At 48.0% G+C, this 24,480-nt stretch overlaps 1 protein-coding gene across 1 annotated transcript in view; it reads left to right on the forward strand.

The window, feature by feature from the left end:
• Positions 1-243: 243 nt before the first annotated feature.
• The window catches only part of LOC130476390 (alpha-2-macroglobulin-like protein 1), a 97,216-nt gene continuing 72,979 nt past the window's right edge, over positions 244-24,480 (forward strand). The window contains exons 1-6 of the mRNA XM_056848326.1: positions 244-424; positions 13,472-13,547; positions 15,974-16,157; positions 18,378-18,419; positions 20,222-20,366; positions 22,482-22,544. Coding sequence (XP_056704304.1) covers positions 244-424; positions 13,472-13,547; positions 15,974-16,157; positions 18,378-18,419; positions 20,222-20,366; positions 22,482-22,544 — 691 coding nt within the window. The remainder of the gene's footprint in view (positions 425-13,471; positions 13,548-15,973; positions 16,158-18,377; positions 18,420-20,221; positions 20,367-22,481; positions 22,545-24,480) is intronic.

A 24,480-nucleotide genomic window follows, 5' to 3' on the forward strand; every position in this document is an offset into this window, starting at 1 on the left:
GAAAGATGGGAAGCGGACTTCCCCTCCCACACACACACCCTTCTGTTCCAGCTCTGCTTCCAACTGGAGACAAGGCCGAATTTGGTTCCCGGTTCCTTATTTCCATTTCCTAGTGCCTTGTTTTGCAAATTCAATCACAACTATTAAGGAAAGTGTAAAAGCTCTGCAACTCCAAATAAGGCTTGGACCACCACATAGCAGATACCCCCAGATTCAGGGGACACTGCCCCCCCAAATGTGCCCATGACGTTTCCTGATTCAAAGCCCAGCTCTTGTGCTAACTGCTCCAAAGTGGGGTGCCCCCAGGACAGATCCATATGCGGAATCGGGGTGGGGAGCTGTGCTCCCAAACAAGATTTGGAGCACCACGAGTCATACACCACCAACAGTCTGGAAAGTGTTCCCTACAAGAAGACATGCACTGGTACCTGCTCCAAACACTGATTCTGCCACCAAGGACTTCTGTTTGGGTTTCCATTACCACCAAGAAGCTTATATTGGGAAGATTATTTTAATAAGGAACAGGACTAGGGTTGCCAGCTCCGGGTTGGGAAATAACTGAAGATTTTGGGGGTGGAGTGTGAGGAGGGTGGGGTTTCCATGCCAGAGAGTCCAATGGCCAAAGCGGCCATTTTCTCCAGGCAAACTGATCTCTATCAGCTGGAGATCAGTTGTCATAGCAGGAGATCTCCTGCCACTAGGGTTGCCAGGTCCCTCTTCGCCACTGGTGGGAGGCTTTTGGGGCAAAGCCTGAAGAGGTTGGGGTTTGGGGAGGGGAGGGGCTTCATTGCCATAGAGTCCAATTTCCAAAGCGGCCATTATCTCCAGGGGGACTGATCTCTATCGGCAGGCGATCAGTTGTAACAGCAGGAGATCTCCAGCTAGTACCTGGAGGTTACTGGAAAGTAGACACCACTGCGCGTGTATCACTGGGATTAGGAAATCAGCATAGAAGCGAATAATATGACAAAGTGCAAAAAGTAATAAAGGTGCTACACAAACATACAATGAACAATACGATCACAATCTACTACCAATGCTACACCTATCCTAATCTAATCTATTATAAGAATGTGAGTTCTTATACAGTGACCCAGTACAATACAAAGTTAATAATATCCACACAGGTAAAGTATGAAAGTCCGATGCTGATGCAACTTTTTGTTTTAATTACCAATACAAATTAAATACTTATAATTAAGAGAAAGTACACTAGTCAGAATAATAAATAGTGCAATAATAAACAATAATAAACTAACCTTGCGAGTAATGGTAACAATAATGAGCAGGCAGTTTCGGGAAGGAAAAGTTGGAACTCCTTTATGCCTGCTCCGGTGTCTGGGGCAGCCCTCAGCTGGGGTGAGGGTGGACACACCCCGGTGCTGGGCAATCCACCCTCGCAGGCGACTGTACCCCCTCTCAGCCTTTGTAGCGGTGGTGGGTTCATGTTCTACCGTGAAAGACTTCCTAAAGATATTCTGGGCGCATACTTTCATACTTTACCTGTGTGGATATTATTAACTTTGTATTGTACCGGGTCCTGTATAAGAACTCATATTCTTGTAATATATTAGATTAGGATAGGTGTAGCTTTGGTAGTAGATTGTGATAGTATTGTTCATTGTATGTTTGTGTAGCATCTTTATTACACTTTTTGCACTTTGTCATATTATTCGCTTCTGTGCTGATTTCCTAGTACCTGGAGGTTGGCAACCCTAGTGATGGAGGGGGCTGGCTGCCTCCCAATTCCACTTCTTCCCTCACCACGTCCCATACCCCCTGTGCCTCTCCAGAATCTGATGTTTCTTGTAAGATGTCCACAGACTCACCAATGTAAATTTAAAGAAAATGGAGGAGGAGCAAAAAGAGAAAAGCCCAGTTGCGAACTGTTGAAGTTCTGGTGCTGAAGAAAGGGCAGAATGGGGCATTTCTCTTTCAAGAAATCTTGGCCCCTGGATGGGCACAGAGCTCCTTGGGGTGAAGGGGAGGAGCCAGCAACATTTGGGAAGTCCTTTTTGGGAAGGGCACCATACTGCCAACTCTTTCACTGTACAGTTTATGCATTGTAACGTATCTAACAAGATCTGCAGCAGAACAGCAGGTCAGAAGAACATGGCTCCCCTCCAAAAATGACTTACATGAAATACTTGATTTATAACAATGTTTTTGCCACCTGAAAGTGTTGTGACAACCTAACCACATTCAGACACGCAAGCTAAACGCATACCCACAGAAGCCGCTTGTCAGTGCCCCCCCCCTTTCCTTCAGCAAGCAGGCACACACACACATGCCAAAGGCTGGAATCTTTCCTCTCACATAAGGGAACAGCCTTCCTCCTAGGAGGCTGAAGTTGGTTCCTTATTCCCAGTTCGTTCCCTATTCCCAGTTCCTTATTCACATTTCCTAGTTCCTGAATCACTTTGAGGACATTTCAAAAGCTCTGTACCCCAAGATATGGATTGGACCACCACATATCATACACCCCCACATTCAGGGGACTGTGCCCTTCCAGATGGCGCATGCTGGGTCCTGGTCCAAAGTCCGGTTCTTGTGCCAGCGGTGCCCAAGTTGGGTGACCCAGGACAGATGCCCATACAGACCCTGCACCCCAAAATAATCTTTGAACCACCCCAAATGACACATCCCCACACCCCAGAGACTGTCCCCTCCAAGAAGACATACAGCGGTGCCCGGTCCAAACACCGGCTCTGGTGCCATTGGCTTCTTTTTGGGTCCACCCCCCGAGAAACCAGTATTGCAAAGAGGTTTTGAATAAGGAACTGGAGCTCTGCACCCCAAAATATGGATTGGACCACCACATATCATACACCCCCACATTCAGGGGACTGTGCCCTTCGAGATGACGCATTCTGGGTCCTGGTCCAAAGTCCAGTTCTTCTGCCAGCGGCTCCCAAGTGAAGTGCCCCCAGGACCAAGGCACATGCAGACACTGGGGCTCAGCTGCACCCCAAAATAATCTTTGGACCACCCCAAATGACACATCCCCACACTCCAGAGACTATACCCTCCAAGAAGACATACAGCGGTGCCCGGTCCAAACACCCGTTCTGGTGCCATTGGCTTCTTTTTGGGAGGCCCTCCCAGAAACCTGTATTGCAAAGAGGTTTTGAATAAGGAACTGGAGCTCTGCACCCCAAAATATGGATTGGACCACCACATATCATACACCCCCACATTCAAGGGACTGTGCCCTTCGAGATGGCACATGCTGGGTCCTGGTCCAAAGTCCAGTTCTTCTGCCAGCGGCTCCCAAGTGAAGTGCCCCCAGGACCAAGGCACATGCAGACACTGGGGCTCAGCTGCACCCCAAAATAATCTTTGGACCACCCCAAATGACACATCCCCACACTCCAGAGACTATACCCTCCAAGAAGACATACAGCGGTGCCCGGTCCAAACACCGGTTCTGGTGCCATTGGCTTCTTTTTGGGAGGCCCTCCCAGAAACCTGTATTGCAAAGAGGTTTTGAATAAGGAACTGGAGCTCTGCACCCCAAAATATGGATTGGACCACCACATATCATACACCCCCACATTCAGGGGACTGTGCCCTTCGAGATGACGCATTCTGGGTCCTGGTCCAAAGTCCGTTTCTTGTGCCAGTGGCTCCCAAGTGGGGTGACCCAGGACAGATGCTCATACAGACACTGCACCCCAAACTAATCTTTGGACCACCCCAAATGACACATTCCCACACTCCAGAGACTGTACCCTCCAAGACATATAGCGGTGCCCGGTCCAAAAACCAATTCTGGTGCCATTGGCTTCTTTTTGGGTCCCCCCCAGACACCTGTATTGCAAAGAGGTTTTGAATAAGGAACTGGAGCTCCACACCCCAAAATATGGATTGGACCACCAGATATCATACACCCCCACATCCAGGGGACCGTGCCCTTCAAGAAGGCACATGCTGGGTCCTGGTCCAAAATCCAGTAATTGTGCCAGCGGCTCCCAAGTGAGGCGCCCCCAGGACCAAGGCACATGCAGACACTGGGGCTCAGCTGCACCCCTAAATAATCTTTGGACCACCCCAAATGACACATCCCCACACTCCAGAGACTGTCCCCTCCAAGAAGACATACAGCGGTGCCCGGTCCAAACACCGGTTCTGGTGCCATTGGCTTTTTTTTGGGTCCCCCCAGACACCTGTATTGCAAAGAAGTTTTGAATAAAGAACTGGAGCTCTGCACCCCAAAATATGAATTGGACCACCACATTGGACCACTGAGGGAACTACATTTGAGGATAGGAAAGCTGAGAGACAGAGCTTTGCGCACTAGACATTGCAACTGTTCTAACACAACCTTCACTGGCAACGAAACATTGCCATGGACAATGAACATTTATATTACCTTTGAACATTTAGTTAGGACAGGTGATAGAAACAGAGACGCACAATACCCAGATTATTCGGAAAAAGTACTGTTAAGTATTAGCTATACATTTCCAGATGAGTGAAATGGTTTTGGGGAGAGTTTTCCCAGGAAGAAGGAATGATTCCAAGATCCCTGAATAGAATAGTAGTTACTTAGATAACTGCTGTCAGTTACTAAGTGACCTGCAAGTGGACCTTTAACACAAATGCTAAGGGAGCTGATAACTTTTGATTTGTCCTGGAGCCACCACACTTAGGAGCAGCTGGCAGAAGAATTGGCCTTTGAACCAGGACCCAGCACGTACCCCCTTGAAGTGCACAGTACCCTGAATGTATGATATGTGCTGTATGATATGTGGTGCTCAAAACTTAATTTTGGTGTGCAGAAGGCTCACAAATGTCCAAAACATTTCTTCACAATACAAGATTTTCAAGGGCCACTACAAATAGAAGCAGGTGGTACCAGAACCAGTGTGTGGACCGAGCACCACTGTATGTCCTCTTGCAGGGGACAGTAGTTCCCTATTCAAAACTTCTTTGCAATACAGGTTTCGGGGGCGGGGGACGACCCAAAAAGAAGCCACTGGTGCCAGAACCGGTTTTTGGCCCGGGCACCGCTGTATGTCTTCTTGGAGGGGACAGTCTCTGGAGTGTGGGGATGTTTCATTTGGGGTGGTCCAAAGATTATTTTGGGGTGCAGTGTCTGTATAGGCATCTGTCCTGGGTCACCCCACTTGGGAGTTGCTGGCACAAGAACCGGACTTTGGACCAGGACCCAGCATGCGCCATCTGGAAGGGCACAGTCCCCTGAATGTGGGGGTGTATGAAATGTGGTGGTCCAATTCATATTTTGGGGTGCAGAGCTCCAGTTCCTTATTCAAAACCTCTTTGCAATACAGGTTTCTGGGGGGGGGGTGGACCCAAAAAGAAGCCAATGGCACCAGAACCGGTGTTTGGACCGGGCACCACTGTATGTCTTCTTGGAGGGGACAGTGTCTGGCGGGTGGGGATGTGTCATTTGGGGTGGTCCAAAGATTATTTTGGGGTGCAGCTGAGCCCCAGTATCTGCATGTGCCTTGGTCCTGGGGGCACTTCACTTGGGAGCTGCTGGGACAAGAACCGGACTTTGGACCAGGACCCAGCATGCGCCACCTCAAAGGGCACAGTCCCCTGAATGTGGGGGTGTATGATATGTGGTGGTCCAATTAATATTTTTGGGTGCAGAGCTCCAGTTCCTTATTCAAAACCTTTTTGCAATACAGGTTTCTTGGGGGGGGGGTGGACCCAAAAAGAAGCCAATGGCACCAGAACTGGTGTTTGGACTGGGCACCGCTATATGTCTTCTTGGAGGGGACAGTCTCTGGAGTGTGGGGATGTGTCATTTGGGGTGGTCCAAAGATTATTTTGGGGTGCAGCTGAGCCCCAGTGTCTGCATATGCCTTGGTCCTGGGGGCGCCTCACTTGGGAGCCGCTGGCACAAGAACTGGACTTTGGACCAGGACCCAGCATGCGCCATCTCGAAGGGCACGATCCCCTGGATGTGGGGGTGTATGATATGTGGTGGTCCAATCCATATTTTGGGGTGCGGAGCTCCAGTTCCTTATTCAAAACCTCTTTGCAATACAGGTTTCTGGGGGGGAGCCAAAAAGAAGCCAATGGCACCAGAACTGGTGTTTGGACCGGGAGTGTGGGGATGTTTCATTTGGAGTGGTCCAAAGATTATTTTGGGGTGCAGCTGAGTCCCAGTATCTGCATGTGCCTTGGTCCTGGGGTCACCTCACTTGGGAGCCCCTGGGACAAGAACCGGACTTTGGACCAGGACCCAGCATGTGCCATTATGAAGGGTACAGTCCCCTGAATGTGGGGGTGTATGATATGTGGTGGTCCAATCATATTTTGGGGTGCAGAGCTCCAGTTCCTCATTCAAAACCACTTTGCAATACAGGTTTCGGGGGGGGGGGACCCAAAAAGAAGCCACTGGTGCCAGAACCAGTGTTTGGACCGGGCACCGCTGTATGTCTTCTTGGAGAGACAGTCTCTGGAGTTTGGGGATGTGTCATTTGGGGTGGTCTAAAGATTATTTTGGGGTGCAGCTGAGCCCCAGTGTCTGCATGTGCCTTGGTCCTGGTGGCACCTCGCTTGGCTGCCCCTGGCACAAGAACCGGACTTTGGACCAGGACCCAGCATGCACCATCTGGAAGGGCACAGTCCCCTGAATGTGAGGGTGTATGATATGTGGTGGTCCAACCTATATTTAGGGGTGCAGAGCTCCAGTTCCTTATTCAAAACCTCTTTGCAACACAGGTTTCGGGGGCAGAACCAAAAAGAAGCCAATGGGACCAGAACCGGTGTTTGGACCAGGCACCGCTGTATGTCTTCTTGGAGGGGACAGTCTCTGGAGTGTGGGGATGTGTCATTTGGGGTGGTCCAAATATTATTTTGGGGTGCAGTATCTGTATGGGCATCTGTTTTGGGTCACCCTACTTGGGAGCCGCTGGCACAAGAACCGGACTTTGGACCAGGACCCAGCATGTGCCATCTTGAAGAGCACAGTCCCCTGAATGTGGGGGTGTATGATATCTGGTGGTCCAATCCATATTTTGGGGTGCGGAGCACCAGTTCCTTATTCAAAACATTTTTGCAATACAGGTTTCTGGGGGGGACCCAAAAAGAAGCCAATGGCACTAGAATGGGTGTTTGGACCAGGCACCGCTGTATGTCTTCTTGGAGGGTATAGTCTCTGGAGTGTGGGGATGTGTCATTTGGGGTGGTCCAAAGATTATTTTGGGGTGCAGTGTGTGTATGGGCATCTGTTTTGGGTCACCCCTCTTGGGAGCCGCTGGCACAAGAACCGGACTTTGGACCAGGACCCAGCATGCACCAACTTGAAGGGCACAGTCCCCTGAATGTCGGGGTGTATGACATGTGATGGTCCAATCCATATTTTGGGGTGCAGAGCTTTTGAAATGTCCTCAAAGTGATTCAGGAACTAGGAAATGTGAATAAGGAACTGGGAATAGGGAACGAACTGGGAATAAGGAACCAACTTCAGCCTCCTGGATGGAGTTCTATTCATTAATGTAGCAAAGCTCACGCAGGCGCTGTAGAAACTAATGACGTTGCATTGACAAGCTAACATCGAATGTTATTGGAATGTCAAATGTCTATAAAACCTCTTGCATTGCCCCTCCCTCGGTGCGACAGGATTGCGGAGCTTTGTCTGGATCCTGGATCACCCAGTTATGACTTCTTGGAATATAAAGCAAGCTGTAATCATCCAACCTCCTCTTAATTGCCTTTAATTGAAAAGTCAATGGACTATAGAAATCTGGCACAACTATCTGTTTGAATTTATACAGTCGGATATCGTCGAGATGATGCATCAGAAGACTTCATGGGAAGATAAGAACGGAAATCACGAGTAGATGGAAGACCTATTTAGAGATGATATCAATGGAAGGAAGAAAAGACATTCGGTGGAAGAGTCAGACTTTGTGCCCGTGGCTGGGGTTAAGAGACTAAAAATTATAAGGAGAAGGAGTGGGGTTAGGGAGGGGGATGGGTGGGATGGAAGGGAATGAGAAAAGTACATCAATGTATGTAGAAAAAGAAATATATATTTGAAAGTTGTATAAAATAAATAATAATAATAATAATAATAATAAAAAAGAATCGCAAAAAAATTTGTCTTTCATTGGACTCTATGGACATGAAAGTAGGCCATTTTGGACCTCCCCACCACCCACCTATTGGCCAGCCAAACGTCTCTGGCCTTCCACCTATGCCGGTGACGTTTCTGTGAATCCCCCGCCCCCGCCTCCCAACCTGTAGAAAGCGAGAGAAAATCGTACCATTTTCTCTTTCATCACTGTGCTTTGTTCTCTGCACTCTTTCTCAGAGAAGATACAGGATAGTTTGCGAGTTACAGTTGGGTTCTGGATTTGTTCACTGGTCAAGGGTCCATCCCTTCTGGCGTTGCTCTGGAAACCCACAGAAACTGGAAGAAAATTCATTTCAACACCTTAAAGCTTGAAGGGAAGAAAACTGGTGTTTTTTTTTTTTTAATGGCGTCATGTTGGCGGCAACTAATTAAATCAGTTTTATTCATTCCTTGCTTCCCAGAGAGCCGCGTTTGCCGTCGACCAAGAGAGCCACATGATGATTGTTGGGTGCCAGCCCAGACACAGGCATATACAAGAATATTTTGGGGGCGGGGGGGACTCAGTGAGGCATAATGCCACAAGTTAGGGTTGACCTCAAAGGCATCCTTACCCTGTAATCCTAAGCAGAGTTAAACCCTTCTAACTAGGGTTGCCAACCTCCAGGTGATATTCAAAACAAGTAATTCCAACTGTATATATAATAGTTGTAATCAAGTGAACAGTTGTAGGCTCTTATTTAAGAAAGAAATAATAATTGCAAAAATATTTTAGTATGAGAATTATGTTGTAATCACATTATTATATTCATAATGTTAAACATAAATATATCTCCTACAATAAAGGTGTATAAATAATATACAGGCGCAAAATCATTGTCCGATTTTGCATTTGTATATTATTTATACGCCTTTATAGTAGGAGATATATTTATGTTTAACATTATGAATATAATAATGTGATTACAATATAATTCTCATACTAAAAATATTTCTGCAATTATTATTTCTTCCTTAAATAAGAGCCTACAACTGTTCACTTGATTACAACCTCCAGGTGATGGCTGGCGATCTCCTGCTATTATAACTGAACTCCAGGTGATAGAAATCAGTTCCCCTGGAGAAAATGGCCGCTTTGGCAGTTGGACTCTATGGCGTTGAAGTCCCTCCCCAAACCCCACCCTCAGGCTCTGACCCAAAAATCCTCCCGCCGGTAGCGAAGAGGGACCTGGCAACCCTACCACAAGTCCATAATAATAACAACCATTAATGGAAGAGTCCCACAACATTCTCTGCCTGCCGAGTTCCCCTTGGCACCCTCAGGAACTTTGTTTATCATAGTGTTTATTTATTATTACAATATTGGTTTATTATTACGGTATTTATATGTTAGTACAATATTTATTGTTCTATTTATTGTTATTATAATTCAGCATTTATTCTCTTGTGAATATTCTGAATAAAAGTAGCGAGTAATATTAAAGACTATTTAGCCTACTGCTAATGATTGGTTTTTATTAATAGGATACTATTAGTGTTTCAATATTATTACGATTTGTTAGCCTGTCACTAGCACTAGAAAAGAGCAAGAGTCCAGTATAGCTTTGCCAGCTCCCTCTTCGCCACCGGCGGAAGGTATTTGGGGCGGAGCCTGAGGAGGGCAGGGTTTGGGGACTCTCTCATTCCAACATGTGAACTGCCTAGAGAGCAGACCATGTTGTATCCTGAAGAAGATTCTCGAAACAGGAAGAATACCGGATCCCTGTACTTTTGCACTCTTGATACAAGTCAAGTGAACTTATACACAGAAATTAATGTCTAGGAACGAAAGCTACATAGCACGTCATCATTTGCCTTGGTGGCTCCTATAAAAGGCCAGCTTTATATACTTGGACTTTTGAATTGCATTAACTTCTCTGCACACTGTTGCATTGTATTGTACAGTCTGTGTATTGTAAACTGCTTAACTTTGTTACCTTTAACAACGTTTATCTTTTGCATATACTAGCAGTATTATTGCCTTTCTGCTGTTATTTCCTCACTACCTTACATTACAGCAGACTAACCTATTTTTTGTTCACCACCTGGAGGTTAGCAACCCTACTCCAGTAGCACCTTAAAGACTAACAAAAGACTCACAAAAGCTCATACCCTACCAGAAATTTTGTTAGTCTTTAAGGTGCTACTGGACTCTTGCTCTTTTCTATCATCATTATTAGTAATAAAACTTTCTTATTAAAAAAAAACTTGCTTTTTTTTTCTAGGCTAAAATAGTCAGGGAACCCTTTTTGCGTCTCTCAGGTTCTCCCCTTTCCTAGGCTTCTGTACTTCCAATTAAGAGCCTCCCTCCAGCCAGATTGGCCAATCAGTTGTTAACTTTGCAGCATCAGCAGTTACTTGGCCAAGGCACGAAATTTTCCGGGGGGCTGCAAGAAAGGTTTCAGTGGTATAAAGCTGGCCCCTGCAAAGCAGGCCACCGCAGAGATTGCCGTTGCGTTCAAGGACAGGGACCCCAAGCAAACGGGGACAAACCTGAAAGTAGGCATTTTCATCCTCGTGGCCCCCTTGAATGGAGTTTGAGTGGTGGGTAAGTGACCCCCAGGCCGCTCTTCTGCACTGTTGACTTGTCGTCCTTGGCAAGTGTAAAGTTTACTTTAGGTCTGCTCTGGACCTTTTCCAGGGACATGCAAGGCCGTAAGAAAGTTGGCAGCCTCAACGGCACATTAGTAAATAGGAGCATTGGCCAAATTGGGACATGTGTTGGGTCTGTAACCTGCACGGCGTCCTCTACACGTGTAGGGTCAGACCATGTAATTGGGGGAATTATTTTGGGGTCAAACAGACTGGTGCATACCCGGGTTCCAGTCTCACACAGTACTCCAATTAGGAAGGGGAAAAAGGGATGGAGAGAAAGAATGTCAAAAAGAAATAAGCTTTAGTCTTTTATGCATGGCTGTTTCCCTTGCGGTCACCCCTCTGACGACTTCAGGTCTTTGTTTTGATTATGCATGCTGTTTCTGACCATTAGAGGTTGCCTCGTTCTCCCCCTGCTCTCCCCCCCCCCCATTTTGCCCCGTTTTCAGGAACCGGTTTTATCGAATTTGAAAACCCGGACAAAATGCGGGGAAATGCAGGGGGAGAGCGAGGTGACTCCTGACCGTCAAGAACGGCATGCATAATCAACACGAAGACCCGAAGTCATTGGAGGGGTGACCTCGAGGGAAACAGCCATGCATAAAAGGCCTTTATTCCCCTAGCAAGATACAAGGCTAGAAGGATGAAATTCAAGGGGTAGAAAACACATCCATGGGACCAAGTAACCCACAGTGCTAAGTAAAGCTAGTTTAGCAATCAATGACTGTATAAAGGATATTGATTTCCAAGAAACATTGGCTAAAGCCCGTGGTATGTATACTCCCCTACTATTCAGTTTAGCTCCAATGATTCCACCTCAATATGCGCATTATCTATCTATGTGAACTGTTCCAAGGTATCACTAGTTTTAACGTGCTACCATCTGCATTCCTGACAGGAAGATACAAAACCATTCTATCCACTTGTAGATATTGGCCTTTTATGCAGTGGTTGTTTCCGTTGGATATGCTGCTCTCTCGATGCACAGTATTCACAGTCAAATTCTCAAATCACTCTGTACAGGGGTCTGAAACTGACCAACACGCGCTTTGAACTGACCAAATAAGCAGCCGCATAGGTCATTTGTGATTATTTCAGCATTCTCACTAGTTGCAAAAAAACCCCCAAAACTGTTTGATCCGGCTGAGGTCTGAAACTGGCCAACACTAGCTGTGAAACTGACCAAATAAGCATCCGCATAAATCGTTTGTGATGATATCAGCATTCTCATTAGTCGCAAAAATAACCCAAAACTTTTTGATCTGGCTGAGGTGTGAAACTGACCAACACTCGCTGTGAAACTGACCAAATAAGCAGCCTGATGGTATTCCAGCTTTGAGGGGAGGGGTTGGATGAATGGGAAAGGCAAGTGGAGGGGGGAGAAGCAAGAATGTGCGTGGGGGAAAACCTAAACTGACAAGTATGCACAGGTCCAGCTTTCGATTTAGGATCAAGGCAGGCTTTAAACTCGGGCTAAAACAGCATTCTGAAAACTCAGGGAAAACGTGAGGGGAGTGTGAAGTGACTTCTAAATGTTGGAGAAAATGTTCATAATGATAACAAAGCCCTGAAGTATTTGCGGGGTAACCGCAATGGAAACAGCCCATGTATAAAAAGCCATTGTCCTTAGTCTGCTAGCCTGATTGAGACATTGCTTCATGTGTTTTTTCATTGCAGATTCTACATACAGGCATGCTTGGATTTATCGGAACCTGTGTTGGCTGATTTAAAAAATCTGTTCTCTGAGCAGAAGACTCTCAAAATCTTAATGGGAGGGGTTGATCAAAGAACTACTGTTACTATGGTTGCCAACCTCCAGGTGGTGGCTGGAGATCTCCCACTATTACAACTGCTCTCCAGGAGCAGCTATAAGTTGGCTGCGGCTTGACCACACATTACACTCCCCACCATCAGACTGCAGGTAGCTGTGGAAGAAAAAGAGGAGTTGGTTTTTATATGCCGACCTTCTCTACCACTTAAGGCAGAATCAAACCGGCTTACAATCACATTCCCTTCCCCTCCTCACAACAGACACCTGTGAGGTAGGTGGGGCTGAGAGAGCTGTGACTAGCCCAAGGTCACCCAGCAGGCTTCGTGTGGAGGAGTGGGGAAACCAATCCAGTTCCCCAGATTAGCCTCTGCCGCTCATGTGGAGGAGTGGAGAATCAAACCCGGTTCTCCAGATCAGAGTCTACTGCTACAAACCACTGTTCTTAATCACTGCATCATGCTGGCAGTGGGAGGACTTGTGAGCAAACAAGGGAAGGATATGCCAGTGGGGGGAGGCATGCAAGTGGGTGGGAGGGATGGACGGCATGAATGCCTGGTAATGGGCAGAGGAGGAGAGGGGCCTGTCTGCCCAGGGGCCCCCAAAACCTGGAACCGGCCCATTTTGATCGTATGGGGGTGCTCGACTTCACAGCAAACTGATGTTGCAAGCGAGCGCCTGTTTGCAAAAACCGAAATTAGTTCTGCTTGGGAGGGCCAAATTCCATGTTTGAAGTTCTAGTCCTGGAACTCCAAAGTCACGTGAGACCGATCTGAACCTGGCTGCTCCCCGGATGGGGATGGAGATGGAGAGAGGAGTCTGACAACGAGAGGCGGTGTTTGCTCAGCACGAGCCACAGAGGAGAATAAATAGGCGGTCGTTGAACTTGGGAGCTGAAGCCTGAACACCTGGCAGCTCAGGTGTGCATCAGAGGCTGTTGAGGTCCCCGCAGCAGGATTCCAGAGCCGGCCACTTGGTGCTTTTTGCATGATTCTCACCCTTGCTGTCCACTGCAGTTGAAGTCATGGGGGTTACCCCACTTCTCTGGACCCTGACTCTGCTCTCCGTCACAGCTTCAGTGGCTCCTGACTCGTAAGACTTTTATATTTCTTTTATCATAGGGAGATAATGAGAGGGGGGGCATCTTGGCCATCTTCTGGGCATGGAGTAGGGGTCATGGGTGTGTGGGGGAGGTAGTTGTGAATTTCCTGCATTGTGCAGGGGGTTGGACTAGATGACCCTGGTGATCCCTTCCAACTCTATTATTCTATGATTCTATCTTTGCTGGGCAGATTTCAAAAGCATGTTAGTATCGCTAGGGGTAGCTTATGGAGAACCTTTGGAATTGGTGAGTGGCTTGAGCTCAGATTATCCTCAGGAGTGGAGAAGAATTTAAGGTTTTGGCCTTTTACGCAGGGACATTTCCCTGTGGTCTCTCCCTCTGACTGCTTTGGGGCTTCCTTTTGATTATGCACGCCTTTTCTGCCTGTCAGAGGTCCCTTCGCTTTCCCCGCATGTTTTGCCTGTGTTTTCCAGCTGCTGTTTTAGCCAGAATCTGGAAAACGTGGGCAAAATGCGCGGGGAGAGCGAGGTGCTCTCTGGTGGGTGGAAAAGGCAGGCATAATCAAAAGGAAGCCCCGAAGCAGTCGGCAGGAGTGACTGCGGGGAAATGGCCCTGCGTAAAAGACCTGTCAACATTGCAAAAATCCATTCTAAAACAAAACATAAATCTAATCGTAAGGTCAGCCATATCAGAGCAATTGTCTGGTGCTGAGTTTTGATTACGTATGCCTTTCCCAAACATCAGAGGTTGCCCCGCTCTCCCCACACTTTTCTGCATGTTTTGCCCGCGTTTTACAGATTCTTGCTAAAACAGCATCTGGAAAACACAGGTAAAATGTGCAAAAACGCGCGGGAGAGAGAGGCGACGTCTGACGTACAGGAAAGGCATGCATAATCAAAACGAAGCGCCGGATAAGTCAGCGGGGTGACTGTGAGGGAAACACCCCTGCATAAATGGCCAATGTAAAAAACAACAACGGTGGTATAATATATACAACAAATAATGCAATAAAACTGAATTATGAAGTCAGAGAACAAAGGGATAGAAACAGTATAAAACACCCAGAGTTAACATACTCATCTGCCTTCTATATGCATTTATCTGAGGTAATTTATAACATGCAAACAATAAAAATAACAAAATAAAATCAAGAAAGGTAGGGTTGCCAGCCTCCAGGCGCTAGCTGGAGATCTCCTGCTATTACAACTGATTTCCAGCTAATAGAGCCAACCTGGAGAAAATGGCTGTGTTGGCAATTGGACTCTATGGCATTGAAGTCCCTCCCCAAACCCCTCCCTCCCTCCCTCAGGCTCCCTCCCACCGGTGGTGAAGAGGAGCCTGGCAACCCTACATGAAAATCAAGGAATCTGAAACCACCACCTAAAGCAATGACTACATAGTGGGAAGATAAACATGTTTTTGCCCGGCCCCTAGATGATGGCTCCGGCTTCTCTGGGGAGGGAATTCCAGAGGCACACAGAACAGGATGATGACCTCAAGCTGGTGGGAAGGGTCGCGTGGGAGACCCTGGTCCATAGGGTCGCCAACCTCCAGGTGGTGGCTGGAGATCTCCCGCTATTACAACTGATCTCCGGCCAACGGAGACCAGTTCACCTGGAGAAAATGGCCGGTTTGGAAGGTGGACTTGTTATATTTTGGGTCTAATGTCTGTAATGATAAATTGATTGATCGGAAGGTGAACTGTACGGCGTTATAACACATTGAAGCCTGGATGATGGTTCTCTCATTTCCCAATATGTGAGTAATCAGGGTTTTTTATGCATGGCTGTTTCGCTCGCCGTCACCCCACCGACGATTAGGGTTGCCAACCTCCAGGTACTAGCTGGAGATCTCCTGCTATTACAACTGATCTCACATGAACACATGAAGCTACCTTATACTGAATCAGACCTTTGGTCCATCAAAGTCAGTATTGTCCACTCAGACCAGCTGATAGAGATCAGTTCACCTGGAGAAGATGGCCGCTTTGGCCATTGGACTCTATGGCACTGAGTCCCCCTCCCCAAACCCCACCCTCAGGCTTTGCCCCAAAAACCTCCTGCTGGTGGCAAAGAGGGACCTGGCAACCCTACCAAAGACTTCAGGTCTTTGTTTTGATTATGCATGCCATTTCTGACCATCGGAGGTCACCTTGCCCTCCCCGCATTTTGCCTGCGTTTTGAGGGTCCTGTTTTATTTCAAATTTGAAAGCGCGGGAAAGGCAGGGGGAGAGCGAGGCGACCTCTGACGGTCAGAAACTATGTGCATAATACAGCCAAAGACCCAAAGTTGGCGGCAGGGTGACAGCGAGGGAAACAGCCATGCATAAAGGACCTGAAGGCAATCTAGATAAAATCTGAGTGGTCCATTTGTCCATTCACACCCTGGAGGGCAAGAGGGTGCATTCTCTCCATAAGTCTGGAGGTTTCACATCTCCTTTTCCTTTCTCTTCCAGTCATTATCTGGTGGCCTTCCCAGGGGTCATTAAGTACCCTGGCACCGAAAAGTTCTGTGTACTTCTGCAGTCGCTCTCTGAGACCGTCCACATGGCCGTGACGCTGGAGATGAAGAACCAGAACCACACGCTGGTGGACGAGGATGTGGAGAAGCCACATCGGTTTAAATGCATCAGTTTCCAGGTGCGTTTCCCTATTGCTGGAGACTCCTGCAGAGTATCTTACAACGTTAGAAGTAAATACTATTAGGAGAGCATTTACTTTAGCTCCCTGTGTGGCCTTGCCCTCTGCAGTACTGGAAGGGAAATTTAAAAAGATTCAGTACGTGCAAAGGCTCTGTCCCTGTGGTAGAGAAGAACCAGAAACACTGGAACATGTCCTTTTTAGGCGTACTTACTATAATGAAGACCGGGCGAAGATCTTAGGGCCTCTTTTGAGAAAGAGTAGTGTTTTTTTTCTGAGCCCTACAAGAGTCGATATCTTCCTTGGTGTAGTGGTTAAGTGCGGTGGCTTGGAGCAGTAGAGTCTGATCTGGAGAACCGGGTTTGATTCCCCCACTCCTTCACATGAGTGGAGGAGGCTAATCTGGTGAACTGGATTTGTTTCCCCACTCCTTCGCATGAAGCCAGCTGGGTGACCTTGGGGCTAGTCACAGGTCTCTCAGCCCCACCTACCTCACAGGGTGTCTGCTGTGGAGAGGGGAAGGTGATTGTAAGTCAGTTTGATTCTTCCTTAGGTGGGAGAGAAAGTCGGCATATAATAACCAACTCCTCTTCTTCTAAAGGACGAATTTCCACTGGTAACGAAGCAGGTGGCCGAGTTCTGTAAAATAGTATATAATTTCCGGAAAACCTAAAGAGAAATGAAAAGGTGTTCTTTGCAATCGTGAGCCTCAAATTACCTTTCTTAGCAGTTAACTATAGTGTGTCGGTTTTATACTATTTAAATGGGTGTGCAAAGGTAATTTTTACAACTAAGTGTTTGGTCATTGACCGTAATAAATGATGATGATGAGACTCAATAGCTGGCAGCGTGGCCTAGTGGTTAACAACGATGGTTTGGAGCGGTGGACTCTGATCTGGAGAACTGGGTTTTATTCCTCACTCCTCCACATGAGCGGTGGAGGCCTGACTCTATCACTGTCCATATTATTGATGTATCGTGAGGTCAAACGAATATAAAGACCAGCAAGAAGAAGAAGACGAAGAAGAATAGTTGGCTTTTATATGGCGACTTTCTCTACTACTTAAGGGATACTCAAACTGGCTCACAATCACCTTCCCCTCCCCACAACAGACACCCTGTGAGGTAGGTGGGGCTGAGAGAGCATGACTAGCCCAAGGTCACCCAGCTGGCTTCATGTGTCAGAGTGGGGAAACAACTCCAGTTCATCAGATTAGCCTCCGCCGCTCATGTGGAGGAGTGGGAATCGAACCCGGTTCTCCCGATCAGAATCCACCACTCCAAACCACCACTCTCAACCGCTACACCACACTGGCTCTCCAGAAGACAAGAGTCACTGGAAAGGATAATCATGCTAGGAAAAGTTGAGGGCAGCAGGAAAAGAGGAAGGCCCAACAAGAGATAGATTGACTCTATAAAGGAAGCCCACAGCCCTCAATTTGCAAGATCTGAGCAAGGCTGTCAAAGGTAGGACGTTTCAGAGGACTTTGATTCATACGGTCAAAAGCGACTTGACACAAGCGGGGGGGGGGAAAGAGAGTTACGGAGGGGTGATGAAGGTTGTCTGCACTTTGAAAAAGTGGCTGGGGAGAACTTTCCTTCCATTATAACATTGCTCAGGGTCGCTCAAAGCTGGTGATGAATTGATCAGAGACCAAAAAAATTGATGCTTCAATGGAACCTCCATTCTCAGAGGCAGTCTGCTCCCTGATGCCATCAGTTGGGAAGCCTCCGTGAAGAAGTTCTGTTGCTTCCTCTCGCCCAGCTTTCCCCAGTATTTTCCAGAGGCATCTGGAAGGCCCTTAGTATTATGCATCAAGGCTGTTTTTCCGTTCTCGTTTCCTGCTAATACAATGAGGATTTGAATTTTCTAACAGAGCGGTTCCTCGGTGGAACAGGCTTCCTCGGGAGGTGGTGGGCTCTCCTTCCCTGGAGGTTTTTAAGAAGAGGTTAGAAGGCCATCTGTCAGCAATGCTGAATCTGTGACCTTAGGCAGATGATGAGAGGGAGGGCATCTTGGCCATCTTCGGGTCACTAGGGGTGTGGAGGGGGGAGGTAGTTGTGAATTTCCTGCATTGTGCAGGGGGTTGGACTAGATGACCCTGGAGGTCCCTTCCAACTCTATGATTCTATGAATTTATGACAGAATGGAAGAACGTTTGCGCTAGCGTCGCTCTCCACCCATTCCTTCCTGCCTTTCTGTCTCTGTCTCTCTCACAGGTCCCGCCCTTCACTCCAGAACACAAGTCCACGTACAACTCAGTAAGTATCACATCTCCCAGTCTCTTCCCTCTGGGGTTTCCAATTCCGACTTGGGAAATTCCTGTAGATTTGGGGGCAAAGCCTGGGAGGTGGGTATTTGGGGAGGGAAGGGACCTCAACGAGGTATAATGCCATAGAGTCCACCTTCCAAAGCAGCCCTTTTCTCCAGGGGAACTGGTTTCTGCCTTCTGGGAATCAGTTGTAATTCTGGAAGATCTCCAGGCTGCACCTGGAGGCTGGCAACCCTACTTCTCCTGCCAAATGCCATAGAGTCCACCTTCCAAAGCAGCCCTTTTCTCCAGGGGAACTGGTCTCTGCCTTCTGGGAATCAGTTGTAATTCTGGAAGATCTCCAGGCTGCACCTGGAGGCTGGCAACCCTACTTCTCCTGCCAAATGCCATAGACTCCACCTTCCAAAGCAGCCCTTTTCTCCAGGGGAACTGGTCTCTGCCTTCTGGGAATCAGTTGTAATTCTGGAAGATCTCCAGGCTGCACCTGGAGGCTGGCAACCCTACTTCTCCTGCCAAATGTATTTTGCGCCCTAGGGCAGGGGTCTCAAAACTGCGGCTCTAGAGCCGCATGCGGCTCTTTGGCCCATTGAGTGTGGCTCTCCGAACTTAGTTCAGAGCCCCTGCTCTTGCGTCTGCTCGCGCCGGCCGGAGGCCGGGTCCACCAATAGGCTTTTATGGCGGTAGATCACGCCTCCAGACAAGGACTCCGGACGGGGAGGGGGAAATGGCAGGGACTTACAATTTAATTTTTATCAATTAATAAGATCACTATTAAGTATGATGCCCTGACCTGGATGGCCGAGGCTAGCCTGATCTCGTCAGATCTCAGAAGCTGAGCAGGGTCAGCCCTGGTTAGTATTTGGATGGGAGACCACCAAGGAATACCAGGGTTGCTGTGCAGAGGAAGGCACTGGCAAACCACCTCTGTTAGTCTCTTGCCATGAAAACCCCAAAAAGGGGTCGCCATAAGTCGGCTGCGACTTGACGGCACTTTACACACACACATTAAGTATGATATCAAGTTTTATTCAGTGTACCTATAGTTTAATTAAGACTTAAAACCTTAATTAAAGTTTATTAAGTTAATAAACAGTGTACCTACCTATATAGTTTAAATAATTTGGCTCTCAAAAGAAATCTCAATCGTTGTACTGTTGATATTTGGCTCTTTTGACTAATGAGTTTGCCAACCCCTGCCCTAGGGGAAGAATTCACACAACAGGTGAGGGAGAGGAAGAGGGGACCAAGGAAGGGAAGACTGGGAAGAGGATAGGGTGGCCAGCTCTGGGTTGGGAAATACACAGAGATTTGGGGGGTGGAGCCTGAGGAAGGCGGGGTTTGGCGAGGGGAGGGACTTCAATGCCATAGAGTCCAATGGCCAAAGCGGCCCTTTTCTCCAGGGGAAATGATCTCTATCAGCTGGAGATCAGTTGTAACGGCAGGAGATCTCCATCTAGTACCTGGAGGTTGGCAACCCTATTTGGGAGGAATTCCCAAAAAAGATTCCAGTTCAGCGTTAAAGAACGCCTAGTCCACTTCTTTGGCCTCCCTCCACTAACGGTTGGGGTTTGCCAAGTCCACCACCGGCAGACTTTTTGGGGCGGAGCCTGAGGAGGGTGGGGTTTGGGGAGGGACTTCAATGCCGTAGAGTCCAAAGACCCAGACGGCCATTTTCTCCAGGGGAACTGATCTCTGTCGCCTGGAGATCAGTTGTCATAGCGGGAGGTCTCCAGCCACCACCTGGAGGTTGGCAAGCCTACTGACAGCGCTTGTCTCCTTTGCGTCGTGGAGGGGGAAGAGGTGGCCCACGTGCACGTCCGCATCCACAAGGGAGACAGCGTGAGCTTCGAGGACCGGAAGAAGGTGCTGGTCCAGGACGTTTTCATCCGCACCATCGTCGTGCCGGACAAGCCCTTTTACAAACCTGGAGAGACAGGTAAGCCTGACCCGCCAGTAGGCCAGTTCTGGGTTGGGAAATACCTGGAGATTTTTTGGGGGGTGGAGCCTGAGGAGGGCGGGGTTTGGGGAGGGGAGGGACTTCAATGGGATATAATGCCATAGAGTCCACCATCCAAAGCAGCCATTTCCTCCAGGGGAACTGATCTCTGTCGCCTGGAGATCAGTTATAATAGCGGGAGATCTCCAGCTAGTACCTGGAGGATAGCAAAAGTAACAAAAAAACCCTTATGCTACAGAATAGCCAGTTCAATATATAAGAAGCAGCATGCGGCTCCAATTGTTCAATACAAAATCCTGTATATACAATCAATCTTTTTTAAAAAATATTTTTTTATTATTATTTCATAAATGTGAAAAAACAAAACATAACATAAAAACCCATCACCCCCCTCCAACCTCCTTTATATACCCCCAGTGCATGACTTCCGTTAGCGTATCACCCAAATCCAAATTCTACATTACTTCCCCTATTACAGTACTCAGACATTATAACCTTTTCACAACAGTTCTAAAATCCACCTTCGCATATTTAGCTAAATACACAAATGCCAAGCTCCATTTCTTCCCAAATTCTTCCATATCCTTTCCATGTACTCCATTTGTTAGCTTAACCATCTGTATATACTCTATTAATTTTTCTCTCCAGTCTTTCTTCGACAATTTTTTATCTGCTTTCCAGGTTTTTGCAATAATTATTCTTGCCGCTGCAAAGCAATATTAACAGATTGTTTTATCTTCCACATCCATTCCCTCTTTAAATAAACCTAGTAAACACGCTTCTGGGGATTTTTTTACACTCCCCTTTATCATCTTATTAGATTCTACTATTATAGCTCTCCAAAACTTTTTCAACTTCTTACAGGACCACCAAACATGGAAAAACGTACCTCTACATAGAATGTAAAGAATGTAGAGGTACGTTCTTTCTTTCTATATACCATCAATCAACGCAATCACAGTACAATAGGCACAAGCAGTCCATGTACATAAATAACTCATATACAATACAAACATGCCAAAAATAGCACAATGCAAGACCCTGCGAGGTGGAACGGACAAAAAGAAACTGAAAGGGCCACCTTCCTCTTCACTTTGGGTCCTCCCGTTCCGGAAAGAAAAGCTTACCTACAAGTCTCACCTGAAAGACAAAGAAAGGGTTCTCTATAGGACTGAGAATTTAAATTAATGAGATAATATGGGCTGAGAGCTTAAAACGTGATAATGTACTTATAAGGATACTTGTGTATATGTTTCCATGCCAATGTGTGTTTTTGGTATAATGTAGTCTTTTGTGTAGCTACACTAGGTGTATGATTGATCTGTGTCAGAATTTGAGTAACTACATTTGTGCACAGAGGTGTCTATTCTGGATTACTAACTTCCAGGTACAAGCAGGAGATCTCCTGCTATTACAACTGATCTCCAGCCAATAGAGATAGAGATCAGTTCACCTGGAGGAAATGGCTGCTCTGGCAATTGAACCCTATGGCATTAAAGACCCTCCCTCCCCAAAACCTCCCTCCGTGGCAAAGAGGGACCTGGCAACCCTAGTTGTGAGATCTCCAGCCACCACCTGGAGGTTGGCAACCCTACCTGCCAGTGTCCCTTGGGAGAGGCCTGGCTTTGCAGGGGCTCCTGCCCCGCCTAGCAGGAAGGGAGACTAAAGCTGGGGAAAGCGGAGCGGCTGTACCCTACCCAAGAGCTCAAAGGACCCTCTGTCTCATCTGCAAGGAATGCAGGTCCAGGTTTTGGGGGTGGAGCCGGAGGAGGGCGGGGTTTGGGGAGGGGAGGGACCTCAATGCCATAGAGTCCAATGGCCAAAGCGGCCCTTTTCTCCAGGGGAGCTGATCTCTGTCGGCTGGAGGTCAGCTGTAATAGCAGGAGATCTCCAGCTAGTACCTGGCGGTTGGCAACCCTAGGTGCAGGTGAGTCACTGTACCTGGGAAACGCTGGTTCCAAACACAGTTTTGGGGGGCGGGGGGAGATTATAGCAGCCGGAGCTGGGAGGGAGGGGGGAAAAGCGGTAGGGAGCCTGCCTTACCAACAAAACAGCTACTCCTGCTCAACCTTTTTTTGGTCTCTGCTTTCTCAGTAAAGTTTCGGATTGTGAGGCTTGATGATGACTTTAAGGCCCTTAATGAAAAGGTAAGCGTTGGTTCTTATGACAAGATGCCCAGGCACGTGTGATATTGATTCTACATTGGGGGGGGGTTTAAGGTGCTCTGCACATGCCCAGATGCCTGCATTCCTGTACGAAGGCAAGTTGCAGCAAGGTCTGAGCGGAACCGGGCATGCGTTGTTCTGCTTCTGTCCCCTGCCCCCCGTTCCTGAGGCAAATTCCCCCCTGCAAACAGAGAAGGTAACACAAAATGCGTATAAAATCTGCCTCCAGTTTTCATTTCAAAAGCTCTACACCCCAAGATATGGATTGGACCACCACAGATCATACACCCCCCACATTCAGGGGACTGTGCCCTTCCAGATGGCATATGCTGGGTCCTGGTCCAAAGTCCGGTTCTTGTGCCAGCGGCTCCCAAGTGAGGTGACCCCAGGACCAAGGCACATGCAGACCCTGCACCCCAAAATAATCTTTGGACCACCCCAAATGACATATCCCCACACTCCAGAGACTGTCCCCTCCAAGAAGACATACAGCGGTGCCCGGTCCAAACACCGGTTCTGGTGCCATTGGCTTCTTTTTGGGTCCCCCCCCCAGAAACCTGTATTGCAAAGAGGTTTTGAATATGGAACTGGAAGTCTGCACCCCAAAATATGGATTGGACCACCACATATCATACACCCCCACATTCAGGGGACCGTGCCCTTCGAGATGGCGCATGCTGGGTCCTGGTCCAAAGTTCGGTTCTTGTGCCAGCGGCTCCCAAGTGGGGTGCCCCCAGGACAGATGCCCATACAGGCACTGCACCCCAAAATAATCTTTGGACCACCCCAAATGACATATCCCCACACTCCAGAGACTGTCCCCTCCAAGAAGACATACAGCGGTGCCTGGTCCAAACACCGGTTCTGGTGCCATTGGCTTCTTTTTGGGTCCCCCCCCCCCAGAAACCTGTATTGCAAAGAGGTTTTGAATAAGGAACTGGAGGTCTGCACCCCAAAATATGGATTGGACCACCACATATCATACACCCCCACATTCAGGGGACCGTGCCCTTCGAGATGGCGCATGCTGGGTCCTGGTCCAAAGTTCGGTTCTTGTGCCAGCGGCTCCCAAGTGGGGTGCCCCCAGGACAGATGCCCATACAGACCCTGCACCCCAAAATAATCTTTGGACCACCCCAAATGACATATCACCACACTCCAGAGACTGTCCCCTCCAAGAAGACATACAGCGGTGCCCGGTCCAAACACCGGTTCTGGTGCCATTGGCTTCTTTTTGGGTCCCCCCCCCCAGAAACCTGTATTGCAAAGAGGTTTTGAATAAGGAACTGGAGCTCTGCACCCCAAAATATGGATTGGACCACCACATATCATACACCCCCGCATTCAGGGGACTGTACCCTTTGAGATGGCGCATGCTGGGTCCTGGTCCAAAGTCCGGTTCTTGTGCCAGCGGCTCCCAAGTGAGGTGCCCCCAGGACCAAGGCACATGGAGACACTGGGGCTCAGCTGCACCCCAAAATAATCTTTGGACCACCCCAAATGACATATTCCCACAATCCAGACACTGTCCACTCCAAGAAGACATACAGCGGTGTCCGGTCCAAACACCGGTTCTGGTGCCGTTGGCTTCTTAATGGGTCCACCCCCCAGAAATCTGTATTGCAAAGAGGTTTTGAATAAGGAACTGGAGCTCTGCACCCCAAAATTTGAATTGGACCACCACATATCATACACCCCCACATTCAGGGGACTGTGCCCTTCGAGATGACATATTCTGGGTCCTGGTCCAAAGTCCAGTTCTTGTGCCAGTGGCTCCCAAGTGAAGTGCCCCCAGGACCAAGGCACATGCAGACACTGGGGCTCAGCTGCACCCCAAAATAATCTTTGGACCACCCCAAATGACACATCCCCACAATCCAGAGATTGTCCCCTCCAAGAAGACATACAGCAGTGCCCGATCCATACAG

This window comes from Euleptes europaea, chromosome 4 (assembly GCF_029931775.1).
Source record: "Euleptes europaea isolate rEulEur1 chromosome 4, rEulEur1.hap1, whole genome shotgun sequence".
Taxonomy (NCBI): domain Eukaryota; kingdom Metazoa; phylum Chordata; class Lepidosauria; order Squamata; family Sphaerodactylidae; genus Euleptes; species Euleptes europaea.